This window comes from Amphiura filiformis, chromosome 19 (genome assembly GCF_039555335.1).
Source record: "Amphiura filiformis chromosome 19, Afil_fr2py, whole genome shotgun sequence".
Classification (NCBI taxonomy): domain Eukaryota; kingdom Metazoa; phylum Echinodermata; class Ophiuroidea; order Amphilepidida; family Amphiuridae; genus Amphiura; species Amphiura filiformis.
In genome coordinates, this window is record NC_092646.1 from 38,641,102 (window position 1) to 38,656,085 (window position 14,984).

Genomic DNA, 14,984 nt, shown 5'->3' on the forward strand with positions numbered 1-14,984 from the left:
CATCCCCCCATGTCAAAAAGAAATCTACATCACTGTTTACCTCAATAAAGTATTCATCACATTGAAAACATGTCTAACAGTACATTGTTTTCAATGTGTGATTGTGTGACTTGAAAAAAAAAAAATATGTGGGCTCAACAAACTAATTAAAGCTTTAGCTGCCCATCTTAGTTGATTTGAATATGATATGAATATAATACAGATAAACTAAAAGGATTTCCAATTTGACCTTTTTGTTTTCCTCAGATGTTGACCTCATCCCACCGGTAGTGTCCAACGTACCCAGCTCTGTCTACGTGTACACCCCCAATGGTGGCGCTATTGTGAATTGGGATTCGCCAACAGCCACCGATAACTCTGGCACAGCCAATTTGATCCGTCGCACCAGACAACCAAATTCATTCTTCCCTCTTGGAACCACACCCGTCACCTACGTATTTGCTGATCCTTCAAACAATGCCGTCAGCGTGACATTCTTCATTACCGTTCTTTCCGGTAAGTAAGGACGAGTTTGGATGAAAGCCAAATAACTTTGTTTGCTATTGAATCGGTGCCATGTTTAAGTCTTTCATACACTCCTAGTCTCCTAGATTGGGAAAACCAATCAGAAAAATCATTAGTAAATTACTAGCCGCGCTTAAGGGATCTAAAATGAGCGTTTATTGCGTTTCGACAGTATTTTTTATGGGACATGAGAGCACCTCGGACCTATCGAATTGCATTCTGAATACTGAAGCATGTCTTTCTGATATCAAATAATTTTCATTTTTGAAAATCACAATATAATACAAATTTTATGACAAATTATAAAAATTTGATATTTTTCAAATTTTTGATATATAACAGTCCTCGAAGTAAATTATGTAAATCTAATGATATATTCTTAAAGTGTATGTAGCAGGGAGGAAAAGCCGACGGTCAATTGAAAATTTTGACCTTTCATATTGAAGATATGGATTTTTTCCCAAAAAGACCAAATTTTTTTGGGTGTTTTGGGGGAAAAAATCTATCTTCAATACGAAAGGTCAAAATTTTCAATTGATCGTCGACTTTTCATCCCACCTACATACACTTTAAGTATAAATCATCAGATTTATAAAGTTTACTTAAAGTACTGTTAAATATCAAAAATATCAATTTTTAATGATTTGCCATAAAATGTGTATTAAATTGCGACTTTCAAAAATCAAAATTATTTGATATCAGAATGACATTCTTCGTATTCAGAATGCAATTCGATATGTTTGATGTGCTCTGATGTCCCAAAATAAATACTCTCCAAACGTTCATACCCCAGCCCTTAAATATAGTATAATTGCATGGGGCGCACTCCGCATAGTATGTGCAGTGCTTTTGGATGCATTTATTCTTGCAGGCGAATGCACTTGCATTTGCTTGCATATTCCAACATTTTTAGTGGCAATTTTGTTATAAAAATAGCTAAAATCATGGGATATTTTAGTTGTGTATGAAATGTGTTAATAAATGTTGATGCGTCTAATTCACTCCCCCTTTGGGCTTGTGCATTAGATGCATCAACATTTTGGTACGTGTGCATTATTTTGTACAATTTTACTCCCGAACAAGTGATACGCATTTATTAAATTATTATTTTATTAAATTAGTATATTTTAAATTGCCCTGATGGCTTCACCATTGTTTTGTGGAAGTTGCATATAGGATGAAAAATGTAGGATGTACTCATACATTATACACACACTGGTAAAAACTTATGCAACTGCTTAATTTTGCAGGGGGAAAATAGGGGTCCAAATTAAGGGGATAAGCTGGGGGCTTCAAGGAATGTTTAATTTGATTCTATCAACAGAATTAGAGGACAACCAAGACTCTACCGCCATCTTTGATATAGGCATGGTGCAAAAATTGGGGTATTTGGTTTTCCTTAATGCGCTCGAGGCAATTGTTAATGCAACAGTGTGACATATGATGGACGTACTTGATGCGACCTGCACGCGATACCGAGACGCAGAATTGTGCACTGTCGAATACTGAATACCCGTAATTTTCTCCCCATAGCTGATGCCACTATTGTACAGGGTACAATCTCCTCTAATTCTGCGATTCTAGCACATTACAGATGGTGACCATTCTTATGTTGATAGACTGTTTATAAATAAGCTCTTTACAAACCCTTCATGTCAATCATTGGTAATTTTGTTCAAAATTCCTTACAGACCAACCAGAACTGGACACTGAAGCACCAGTCATTTCAAACTGCCCCGAAGCTGTCATCGTACAAGTTGCCAATGATGCCAGCAGTGGCATCGCTGCCTGGGACATCCCAACGGCCACTGACAACTCCGGTGCTACTCCTGCAAGGACCAGCAACTTCAGCCCCGGACAGTCCTTCCCTCTTGGTGGCACTTTTGTCCGATACACCTTCCGTGATGCAGCCGGAAATGCTGCTGTCTGCTCGTTTGAAGTCACCATCAGTCCATCGGGTATCGCCCAAGACACCACCCCACCGGTCATCAGCAACTGCCCAGCTGCCTTAAGTCTACAAGCGCCTTCTGGAGTCACACGTGTCATTGGTACATGGGCATCGCCGACGGCCACCGACGACTCTGGCGTCGAGCCGACGAGAACCAGCACCCACATTTCTGGAGCGTCTTTCCCAATTGGAACAACTTTGGTTAGATACGTCTTCAGTGATGCTGCTGGAAATTCTGCCATATGCGCATTTGATGTTACCGTACGTCAAGCAGGCATTGTAGTTCCCGACACCACCCCACCGGTCATTAGCAACTGCCCAGCTGCCATAAATCTGCAAGTGGATGCTGGAGTCACCGAGGCCACTGCTACATGGAACTCGCCAACAGCCACCGATAATTCTGGCGATGCCCCAACGAGATCCAGCAACTACAATTCTGGAGAGTCTTTCCCAGTCGGAGTAACTTTGGTAATTTACACTTTCAGTGATGCTGCTGGAAATACTGCCACATGCTCATTTGAGGTTATCGTACGTCAAGCAGGCATTGTAGTTCCCGACACCACCGCACCAGTCATTAGCGACTGCCCTGCTGCCATAAATCTCCAAGTGGACTCTGGAGCCACTGAAGCCACTGCTACATGGACCTCGCCAACGGCCACCGATAATTCTGGCGTTGCCCCAACAATAACCACCACCCACACTTCTGGAGCATCCTTCCCAATCGGATCAACTTTGGTAATCTACACCTTCAGTGATGCCGCTGGAAATACTGCCATATGCTCATTTGAGGTTACAGTGCGTCAATCAGGCATTGTAATTCCAGATACCACCGCACCGGTCATTAGTGGTTGCCCCGATGACATAACCGTATCCGCCACCTCCTCTTTCACTCTTGTTCAATGGACAGCACCAACCGCGACAGATGCAGTATCTGAAGTGAGTGTTGAAACCAACTACCCACAACCCAGAGTGTTTGTGAGCTCCGATATGGTGCCATTTGAGGTGGTATACACATTCAGCGATGTTGCCGGCAACGATGCAACGTGTCGATTTACCATTAGTCTTTCAAGTAAGTAGAATAATTTGTTGTTGGGCATGAAAACCCTATGTACTTGTGGCCCCTGAACATGTTTAAAACAAAACTGCCAACAGGTTACATACATAGGATTTGCTCTAAACATGTTCAGGGGCCAATGACACATAGGTTTTTCCTGCCCAACAACGATATACATTTAGTAAAGAACAAGACTAAGGTTGTAATGCAGCTGAACCCCATGAATGCTACTTTGCTGATTGGCTGTATGAATTTATATACAATTTATTGAGCCAATCGGCATCATGGTAAGAGCTAGTTACACAGCTGACGAGGATTGAGCTTATATTTTTAGAAGCAGTGTTTTGATTGGTCACTTGGATGAATGTATAATGCAGTTAGCTAATCGGAAACGCCATTAAAAAACTAGTTGTCATTGTAGCAATGGCATCTCACACATGGGGATAGACATCTTAATATTATTATTTGCGCATGATATATGAGCACCATACTTAAACAGAATTATGGTTATATATAATTATTCAGAATAAAGAGGCTGAGCTACTCAGTGGAGAAATGAGTATTTGGCGAGCAGCCCAGTAATGTGTTGGGCATCTAGGGCTTGGGAAAATACCAGCGATAGTAATATTGTATAATTCCTGTCGATCATGCCACTGTTTTTCCATGTAATATTTCCTCACAGGGAGGATGGCAATTTATTTCTCGCATTTACAGCCCTAGCTACATGGGCTATTTCCGGGGAGGAGATAAGTTTAAGTGACCGCTTATGGGTTCGAATTTCAACCAGCCTAATCACAAAGCTCCTGTGGTCCAGTGGTTAAGGCGCAGGTCTCGTAAACCTGAGGTCCTGGATTCGATTCCCAGGCGGGATCATTTTTCTACTGGTCTCCTTTATTATTTGGGACGGCGAACCTGGTGAAAAATTTATATAATTACCGTCGATTATGCCACTGCTTTTCCATGGAGTAATATTGTACTTCAAATATTTGAACATTTTACAACAATTGTCACCAGAAGTATCTTGCTGGTATTTCATTTTGCAAATTTCAATTCATCTATACATTAACATTCTCCCAATTTTATGTTCACAACTTATAGGCGGCGAGGTAGATCAAACTCCACCCGTCATCTCCGGATGCCCATCACCTATCGCCGTAGACGCACCAGCAGGAGCCACATCAACAGCAGTCACCTGGACCAACCCAACTGCCACCGATAACTCTGGAGCTGCCCCATCTGTTACTGCAAGCCATGCCCCTGGTGATCTTTTCACTTCAGGAGTTACGCTTGTGTCTATTCGATTCGAGGATGCAACTGGAAATAGCGCCACTTGCAGCTTCAATGTTATTGTCAATAGTAAGTATTCATTGCTGCCCCGGATTGCTGCATGACATTGTACTTCACTATACCAAGATATGGCGACGGTCAGTCGGCCTTTTTTTTTCTTTTTTTTTCAGAAATGACCCAAAAAATCACCAAAATCTGTAAATAATTTGCAATTTGAGAAAATTTGTGTCGGCATTCATTTGTACAGGAAACTTTTTCCCCCAATTTGTTCAAAATCTGGGTCGGTCGAGCCCGTAGAACAGGCTTTTCTTTTTTTCGTCGCCTGAGTGACATTGTCATGCTATTCTTGAATGCACTCCAAAGCTTCATGGTATGAAGTTGGGTAACTCCTAAAACAAATTTTCACTACAACAAATTAATATTGCCACATTGCTGTTCATCATTCAGCATCAATTGAACAAATATAGAAGAAAACAGGTGCAGGCGTCAGCTCCAGACGAACATTCAACACTTGTTGCTTAGCACGGGGTGGGGCATTATCGCACAATGTACTGACTTGTACAGTACTCTTATTGTTTTTAGGCAGAGTATATTTGGTATATGTATCTGCATATAGTGGATGTTGTATAGTCTGTGTGTTAGTTAAAGGCATCAAAAACTGTAGAAATTATTTTGCCGAGGTTCATCAAACTTTTGGATGCTCTCAAAATGTGCAGTTGGAACTTGTAAAAGCATGAGTGAAATAGCTGGAATTGGTAAGGTTTTGCGGTAAATTTTTTATCCAAAAGCCAAGCTGGAAATTGTAAATTGTACTATAGAACATTCCTTATTTTGATTCATACACCTTTCAAAGAGACTGCTCATCGCCAGAAGTGGGCAAGTGCCCTGTAAACATTTGGTAAGGGATCAAATCAAAACTCGACCGCCGGTTGCCCGCCGGTTCCGGGCGGTTCCGCCCGGTTGTAAAATATACACAGTAATGAGGTCAGTCGTCACACCCTGGTTCATATGGCCGGTTGGTATCATCAAGTGAGTGAGTGGAGTGAGTTCAAGTGGTTTCTTTTCAAATTTAGTACAATAGGAATAATCTTCTCGGAGTTCTTCTCAATCAATGTAGTTACTTTTAGCATTTTATTTTGATAAAATATATTAAGCAGAGACTTGGTCTATTTATTTTTAATTATTTTACATCGTTGCAGTTTAGACAAGACCTATTTTAAAGTTTCATTTACGAGGGGAAACGCAAGGGTAATACATTTTTCATAAACTGTGTTTATAATCGAAAGAAATAAATCAAAAAAGAATCAAAGAAAGAAAGAAAGAAAGAAAAAAAAAAGATGGAAGAGAAAAAAAAGGAAGAGAGAAAAAGGAAGAGGGAAGAGAAAAAGAAGAGAGAAAGGAGAAAGAAGGAGAAGGGAGAGGGGGATAGGAAGCGGGAGGATGGGGGAGAGGTGGAAAAGGGGTGGGAGTATGAGATGTGTCTCTCACATCACATGAGAGAGAGGGGGGATAAAAAACTACACTAAGTTCGTAATATGGGCTATATTATTATAGGCCTTCATCAGCACCAATGAAGATTAGCCATGGGGGAAATGAAGATTAGCCATGATGCAGAGTGGCAAGTCAGTCCCCTTCCCTGCTCAGTCGACAGAAATGTTGTGACAAAATCTTCCTTTTGGCCCATTTTGGGCTATCATTTTTTTCGGAAGGGAGGGTGGCAAATATACGGGGGGTGGTGATATATTTTGGCAAGAAAAGTGAGGGGGTTCATAAAAATTTTTGATGACCAAAATGAAGAGAGTCATAAGATAACCACATATAGTGTGTTTATTTTATTCAAAAAGACTGATTTCAATACAATTTTAGCCTGTTTAGGAGTGTGTTGGTCGTGGGATCATAAAATTGTTGTTGCCGAAATTGATAGCCCCCATAGTATTAAAATGCCAAATTGCCACGCGCTTCTATCTCAGTAATGCCATTCTGCGAGTAGATTTGCGAGAAGTCCCCTTGCAAATTCCTTATTTTTTTGCATCTTCCTTTGGCACGATTTTAGGACATGATTGTCCTCAATTTTGTTCATTTTAGCATTGAAGTTGCAATTTTTTTGCATAAATCACAAAAGAAATCCCCAGTTGAAGTACAAAGCAAATGAGTCCATCAATATCACTTCAACTGGGGATTTTTTTAGATTTATGCACGCATCGTGTCTTATGGAGGCAGATTTGAACTAATACAGGCCTATGTGATTCACAAAGTTATAAATTCACAACTTCTAAATTACTTAACCTATTCGCTACTTGCACGGTTCCGCCATTATGCACTATGTGCGGGGAGAGCCTCGAACTGGCAGCATACATGAATGGGAATTGAACTAGTCATAACGTTCTGTGTAAGGTTACATAATTCTTCCTTTCATGTATGCTGCCAGTTCGAGGCTCTCCCCACATAGTGCATAATGGCGAACTGCAAGTAGCTTAATAGAAATCATTGAAACACTATTCTGAACTGAAATTAAGTGATCTAAACTTTGATGATATATTCAAACAATTTTAACCATAAACACGAAATCATTTCCAAAATTAATTTGCTTTGATGACAAGCCAATAGACACACGACTAAGAAAAATCGATCACCGTGTAGTACTTTCAAGTATGCGCTATTGTGACCGTGAAATTTCAAGTATGCGCTATTGTGGTCGCGAAATAAACATATCGACATTTTGTTAATCTTTCCGGTTACGAGCTTAAACCAACCGGCGGTTGCTACTCATGCATTCTTAAATATTCATATACCAATGACCTCTGCCAACCGGACGGAACCGCCCGAACCGGCGGCAACCGGCGGTCGAGTTTTGATTTGATCCCTAATGGACACATAGTATATTTAACTCACTCTGGCAGTGAGCAGTCCAATTGTTTCTTTTTGAAAATAGTATGAGCATTGCCTTAACATCCTGTATATTGACCATTTGCATATAATTTTGTCTTGATAGCCCAAACCCTACCTACAGACAACACCCCACCATCAATCACCGGTTGCCCAGCGACCGTTAGAGTTACAGCTGCTGAAGGAGAGATGAGTGCTGTTGCATCATGGCTGTCGCCTACAGCGACTGATGACTCCGGTGTTCAACCAAGCGTGAGCGCTAGTCATACTTCTGGCTCCATTTTCCAAGTTGGAACTACTACAGTGACTTATACTTTCGAAGATGGTACCGGTAACCAGGCTATTTGTAGTTTCAATGTTGTCATTACTGCTGGTAAGTTCAGTTTTTTTTTTTGGGGGGGGGGGGCTGTGCATTCAGACTCCTTAATTCAGAGACCCAGTCTGTGAAATCGCATACATGGGTCTGTGATTTCACAAACTTTTCACTTGTTTCAATTTTGGCAGCAAATAGGCAGTGTGTTTGGTACATAAGATAGTTAATGAGTAATTTTGCTTCAAATTCATGTGTGCCAATTTAAATTCTATTTGCAATTTATTTAAGCAGAGCAAAATGCCACAAAATATCCGACAGATTGACAGCCTCATTCCCAATTTGATCATGTCAAAACAGATTTTGGTATTTTTCTCATACCCCAGAAATATTTAATGCAGGATTTTTGCTTATATCAAAATTGCTGGAGCAATACCAACTCAAAAATGTGGAAACTGGCTGTTTAATGCTAGGCCTCAATGCAAGATAGAAACATAATGAAGGGATTGGATAGCAACGTTAGCATAGTATTTATGTGGGCCCTGAGAGCACATCGGAACACCAATGTTTTTAAAGAGTATATAGCTGGGAGAAGCTATGATTTCATATTGAAAATATACATTTTCCAAAAAAGATCTAAAATTTTTAGATGTTTGGGGAGACCTAAAATTTTTAGATGTTTGGGGAAAAATGTTTATCTTCAATACAAAAGGTAAAAATTTTCACGATGGATGGCTTTTCCCCCAAGCTTATCGTTAGATTTATAAAGTTTACTTACAGGACTATTAGATATCAAATTAAAAAAATATTCATTTGCCTTAAAGTTTTTATTATATCGCAGATTTAAAAAATGTATTTGATATCGGAAGGACATTCCTCATATTCATCAGAGTGCAATATAGTGTGCCTGATGCGCTCTCAGGCCCACAAAAAATACTGTGCGAAGGCGGGTGACCAACCCCTTAAAAAGAATGAGTTTGCCTGGTTTCATCCATTGATCTTTCAGTTGATGGTATACCTGCCGATCTAACATTGCCTCTGATTGGTCAATTACATGATATCTTCAATCAGAATGGAGCTTTGCAAATAATTCACCCCAAATTTGTTGTGTGGTGAAATTATTCTAACAATGTTGCTGATTGGTCCAATTGATAATGGAAACTTCTTTTTGGCCAATCAGCAGGTAGTTCTCATGGGGTTAAGTGATAGTAGACTAACATTGTATTTGTTCGTATTTCAGCTAACCCAGGTAACCCTTGTGCAAGCAACCCATGTGCACTAGGCCAGGCATGCTACTACACAGCTACTCAATTTATCTGTCTTGGTTGGTAAGTGGACTAGTTTGATCAATTCATCCAATTTGGCAAAACAAGTTATTGGTCAAGCCAAAAACACAATGCTTGGGCAGCGAGATAAGTGTGAACAGCCAATGCCAAAACTGATCCAGATTACACAAAAATGCAGCACTAAAATCTTTTGCCAAATGAAACATGGCTAAATCCTAATCTTTTAAAGGCCCATTCAGTGATTTGTTCATCTGGATGATCGTAAAAATTATCAAAATTCAGATTTTAGTTCGCACGCCTGCTATAACAACACATTAACTGTGTGATCATTTTAATCTGTTGTTCCGGGCACCGATAGCTAGTGTAAGCCAGTTAACCTACAACGACCAATATTGACGTTGCACAACAATAGTAAACTTTTATGTGCAATTCTAGCATTACTGGCCGGAGGAATGGTTTAAAGTGTAAGCAATTCCAGCAGTTGAAAAATTTATTTTCAAGTATAGAAGGGTGCTGTTTAAATGCCCATTTGTTGAAATTTAATGGGAGGACTACCCGTACATTCAATTTTCATTGATTTGCAATAGATTGGTATTTTTATATTCAATTTGATGCAGAAAAGGTCTAAAATCACACAAAGAAAAGACTTTTTCACATGTTTAAATGAGATGCTTTATTGGTGGTATGCGCCCTTACTGGAGGAATGGTTGAAAGTGCAAACACTTCCAGCAATACTGGAGGAATAAATGGTTGAAAATGTAAACCTGACCATTCAAACTCATAAAAAAAACCAGCATACCATGTATTTGAAGTCCCTTAAACTAATTTCAAGTGTTTTGTTTCATTTTACAGATGGTAAATGCAAGCGTCGTGATGCCGATGACCTATGGACCCTTTAAAAAAAAAAAAAAAAATATAATAAGCAATAATCAATAACTTATGTAAATTGCAACATAATCTGAAAACTAACATGCACAGATAGTACTACTTGTATGCAATACTGCGATTTGGCAGAATTTTTTGTCGTATTTGAAACCTTTTCAACTTTCTTTGTGAACGGGATTCTTGCCGAAAGTTGTAAAAATTGCTTTAAATACGAACAAATATGGCATAACTTTTACGGGTATTACTATTTGCACAGTAGAGGTCACTAATGTTTTGTGTGTGTCTAAACGTGAAATGTATTTCGCAATGAAAATTTAAAAATAAAGTGGAAATTTATTTCCACTGGAAAAAAAATGTATATAATTGCCAAAAAAGTTATGCTTCAGTAGAATGGGGACAATGTCAAAAATGTCAGTAAATGTGCGAATGACATTGCTTTTTTTGAAATATGGAATTTTTAATTTTGTCCTTATTTTACTGAAGTGGTGCTCAAACAGTAGCACTGTGCTGCTTCCAAAAGTTTTGCAATATGAAGATTTGAACCTTTTGTCTATGCAATTAAAATTTGATAGTATAAATCGGAACAATTGACAAGAATTAATAACAGGGTTCCCGCGGTCCTTGAATTTTAAAACACCTTTTCAAGGCCTTGAAAGTCCTGCAAATCGGGAATTTTACCTAGAGTATAATTTTGACAAAATTTGGAGTGGAGAGGAACTGTCACCTTCGTTATTAAAAACATTCCATATGGAGAGCCGCATTATGATTTATGTGTTGTGGCAAGTCCTTAAAAATCATGCTTTTGGACCTTGAAAGTCCTTGTAAAGTCCTTTAAATTTTAACATCTTCAAGGTGCGGGAGCCCTGTAATAAACTATATTTCAATATCTTTTCGTAGTCTTCAATCTGTAGAAAATATGTTCAATTTGTTGAAAAATGAAGCTTCTGTATGTATATTTTGCTATCGTCTGAAAGTATTTTTGTACCGTGGTAATATACCTATAAAACAATAGAACTAATTATATATATAATATATGATAGAAGATAACAATAGATGGAATATAAAGATAAGCGGTACCAATTACAAGTTCAAATTGAACAAATGGGCTAACAGGGCTATTTCAGTTGAAATCCATGCATCCCCTGTGGAAGACCTCACATGAATATTGCACAGGCCAGGAAGTGTGAATTTCAAAAGGTATTACCTGAATGGTCGACTCAATTTGAATTCTTCACCCTGTGTGGAAGATTAAGGTCATGTCTTCCATGGGGGTTATGGATCCAGACTGAGATAGCCCAAACTAGACTAAAAATTTATAACCTTTATTTCAACAAGTCTTTAGCTAGTCGTCAATCTGTAGAAAATATGTTCAATTTGTTGAAAGATGAAGCTTAATTCTGTATGTATATTTTGCTATCATTTGGTAAAGAAATATTTTGTGTACCAAGTTGACAGATAAAATGTAGTCCTAGAAAACAATAGAACTAATATCTATAACAAATATATAATATACAATAAAAAGATAACAAACGATATATAAAGAGATGAAAACCCGTGTCATGGAGTTGAACAAATGAGCATTTTACACTCAGAGATGCGCTATTTCATTTAAAATTCGCATTCCCCCTGTGCAAGATTTTCTAAATATCTTCCACAGGGGGAGTATGGATTTCAAAGGGATGAACTCATTGTAGTAGCTCCATTTGAAATTCAGGTTGAATCTTTCTCGGAGGGTGTATGAAATTCATATGGAGCTGCCTAATGTGCAGATTCCTTTTGAAATTCATACTCCCTCTGTGGAAGATATTCCAAAATCTAACACAGGGGTTGTGTGGATTTTAAATGGAATAGCCCAATGACTGCATTGGAGTGTCAAAATTTGAGCTGCTGCTGTGATTATAAAATGCTTTTTTCGTTCAACTTTTGAGCTTGAGTACATCAATATATTGAATGCATTTAAATATAAACCCAACTGCCACTACTTACTGTAACATGTATGGACCAAATTTGGCTTTTCAGTTTAAAATCCACACTACCCCTGTGGAAGATATAGGAAATATCTTCCACAGGGGGAGTGTGGATTTCAAATGGAATTAACACATCAGCAGCTCCATTTTAAACTCACTCTCCATTGGGGAAAGATTCAGGTTGAATCTTTCAGTGGGAGTATGAAATAAAAAATGGAGCTACCTAATGTGTTTGTTCCATTTGAAATTCATGCTCCCTGTGGCAGATATTTCCAAAATCTAACACAGGGGTAGTGTGGATTTTAAATGGATTTGTCCAATGCCTGGTCATGGCATATAACAATTTTAAAGTTGGTAAAAGTTTGAAGAAAAAACAAGTATTCAAATATTGCATTTATGTTGACAAAGGTACAGTCTGACAATGCATGTAAACATTGATTTTGGAATGTGACGTCTTGTTTAAATGTTGTTTGATAGAAATATAGAAATAAAATGATTTTAACAAAATATGTGGATAGTTTGCATTTTTATTTTCTGTATTGGGCAATTCCAATTGAAATCCGTATATCTATGGGAGACATGGTTTTAATTCGCTGTCGTAGTGCAAGTTAGTAACCATTGGTTACTGCTCCAAGCCTGGGGTCGTACACCTGTTCCGAATCTTGATATGCCGTAGGCTTTGTGTTGCGATCATTTTGATCAGTGGTTCGTAATAAAGAAAGCGTGATCCAGTTAAGGCCGTATAAAATTAATGTTTTGGTTCTCGCCCAGAGGAGTTTCATAGATTGATGAGGGAGGGAGGTTTTTTTTCCATGTAAAATTAGCACTGTCAAGGCCTGTTTTTCTTCAAATGTGATCTGAGGGATAAACCCCCTAAGTACCACAAAAATACTTGGAAGTGATCCTTGTTTAATGAACTTATATGTAAGATTTCATAAATCATTCCAAAGTCTGAAAAAAATTAAAATCTGAAAAAAACAAAATCCGACAAATCACGGAAATGGAGGCGGGAGGGACGGGGACGAGAACCAAAACATTAATTTTATACGGCCTAACCTAGCAACGGTCATATTATAATGTGCACTACGACAGCGAATTGAAGACCCAGGAGTGAATTTCCAAAGGGGTTACCTGAATGGGCGACTCGATTTGAAATATACGATCATGTTCTCCATTGGGGTATGGATTTCAATTGGAATAGCTTTATTCTGTATGCAAATAACCATTGTCCAACCACAATGAAAATGGACCACTTTAGTTATAGCAGACAATGTAGTCGCTTGATATACCCGTAAAATACCACTGAAAACAATTTCAGTGTTTGTATATTTTCTTTTGTTCTGATGATTTTCAGTGATACTGACCCCATCATTTTCAGTGTAAATATTTCATTGTCCGAGTAATTATTTTCCTTAATTTATTTTCCAAGGGTGTGGCAAATCAAATGGAATAGCCCATTGGCTCGGTTCAAATCTTCGATTTTGTTTTCTCAAGTGGATTAAAGGAGTATTTCGTGATCCTAGCATCCTCTTTTTATGACATTTTTCAGTACATATCCACAAAAAAGCCTATTCCCAAAATTTCAGTTGATTCCGATTTTGCTTTTGCGAGTTATGCATGATTATGTGTATTACACTGCTCCATAGACAATGCGTTGTAATTTCGTTCTGGTGCACCAGAACGAAATTCAAATTTCACGATATCTTTGCAAAACGAATTAATCTGCAAGAAATATTTTGTACATAAACATTATGTAGCAAGAGGTTTCCAGTGATATAAAAATCTCAACTTTTTTTGAGAAAAGTGGGGTGATGAGGCTGTGGATCACGAAATGCCCCTTTAAGTGATCCATACATGTCAAACTTTGTAATATAACTCCACAATGGCTCCACCAATCCTTGCAATTGGGACTGAAAAATGAACATGTATTAAAATTTTTGGATTGGCTTTTGTGTATTCCAAAACGGTATAAAAAGGTGGTATAGCACTTTTAAGAACTATTTTGATAAAATCGGTGTATTAAAGGAGTATTTTGTGATTCTAGCATCGCCTCTTTTTATATTTTTGAGTAGGTAACCACAAAGCTTTCCCAAAATTTCAGTTGATTCTGATTTTGCATTTGCGAGTTATGCATGATTATGTGTATTACACTGCTCCATAGGCCACCAAGTTGACATTCTTTCTAAAGAATTATAAATCTGCAAGATTGTTTTTTTGTACATAAACATTACGTAGCCAGAGGTTTCCAGTGGTATAAAAATCTCAACTTTCTCTTTTTGAAAAGTGTGGGATGATGCTGTGGATCACGAAATGACCCCTTTAATTTTTTTTGGTAGAAATTAAACACCCCGGTCATTTTTGATCATTCCATGATTTTACAACTTCACAATATCGTATGGTGGCTACCTTTCCAGTTTCTACTGGTTTTGGCTTGGACCCAAATCTGTATGAACTTGTATTGTGTGAACTGTGCGGAAGTATTTTGGCACCCAAATGGAATTGTCTGGAAATCTACAATTTAAGGGCTCGGATAGCGACGTTTTAACATATTGTTTGTGGGACCTGAGAGCACATCGGACATATCGAATTGCATTTTGAAATTTCCTGATATGCCTATCAATTTTTTTTGCGATACCGGGTACACATTTATTTTATGGCAAATGATAAAAAATTTATATTTTTAAAACTTAACAGTCCTTGAAGTAAATTGTATAAATCTAATGATATGTACATAAAGTGTATGTAGCTGGGATGAAAAGCCCTACATCATGAAAATTTTGACTTTTCGTATTAAAGATATGGTCGCATGTCATGAGTTGGGTACAATTTCCATTACATGGTCAAAAATGACAAAAAA

General features: G+C 38.1%; 1 protein-coding gene across 1 annotated transcript in view; it reads left to right on the forward strand.

The window, feature by feature from the left end:
* Positions 1 to 10,172, forward strand: part of LOC140140570 (uncharacterized) — a 102,916-nt gene extending 92,744 nt beyond the window's left edge. Inside the window, exons 50-55 of the mRNA XM_072162327.1 lie at positions 247 to 495; positions 2,196 to 3,521; positions 4,605 to 4,862; positions 7,786 to 8,052; positions 9,230 to 9,317; positions 10,128 to 10,172. Coding sequence (XP_072018428.1) covers positions 247 to 495; positions 2,196 to 3,521; positions 4,605 to 4,862; positions 7,786 to 8,052; positions 9,230 to 9,317; position 10,128 — 2,189 coding nt within the window. The 3' untranslated portion in view covers positions 10,129 to 10,172. The remainder of the gene's footprint in view (positions 1 to 246; positions 496 to 2,195; positions 3,522 to 4,604; positions 4,863 to 7,785; positions 8,053 to 9,229; positions 9,318 to 10,127) is intronic.
* The last annotated feature ends 4,812 nt before the right edge of the window (positions 10,173 to 14,984 follow it).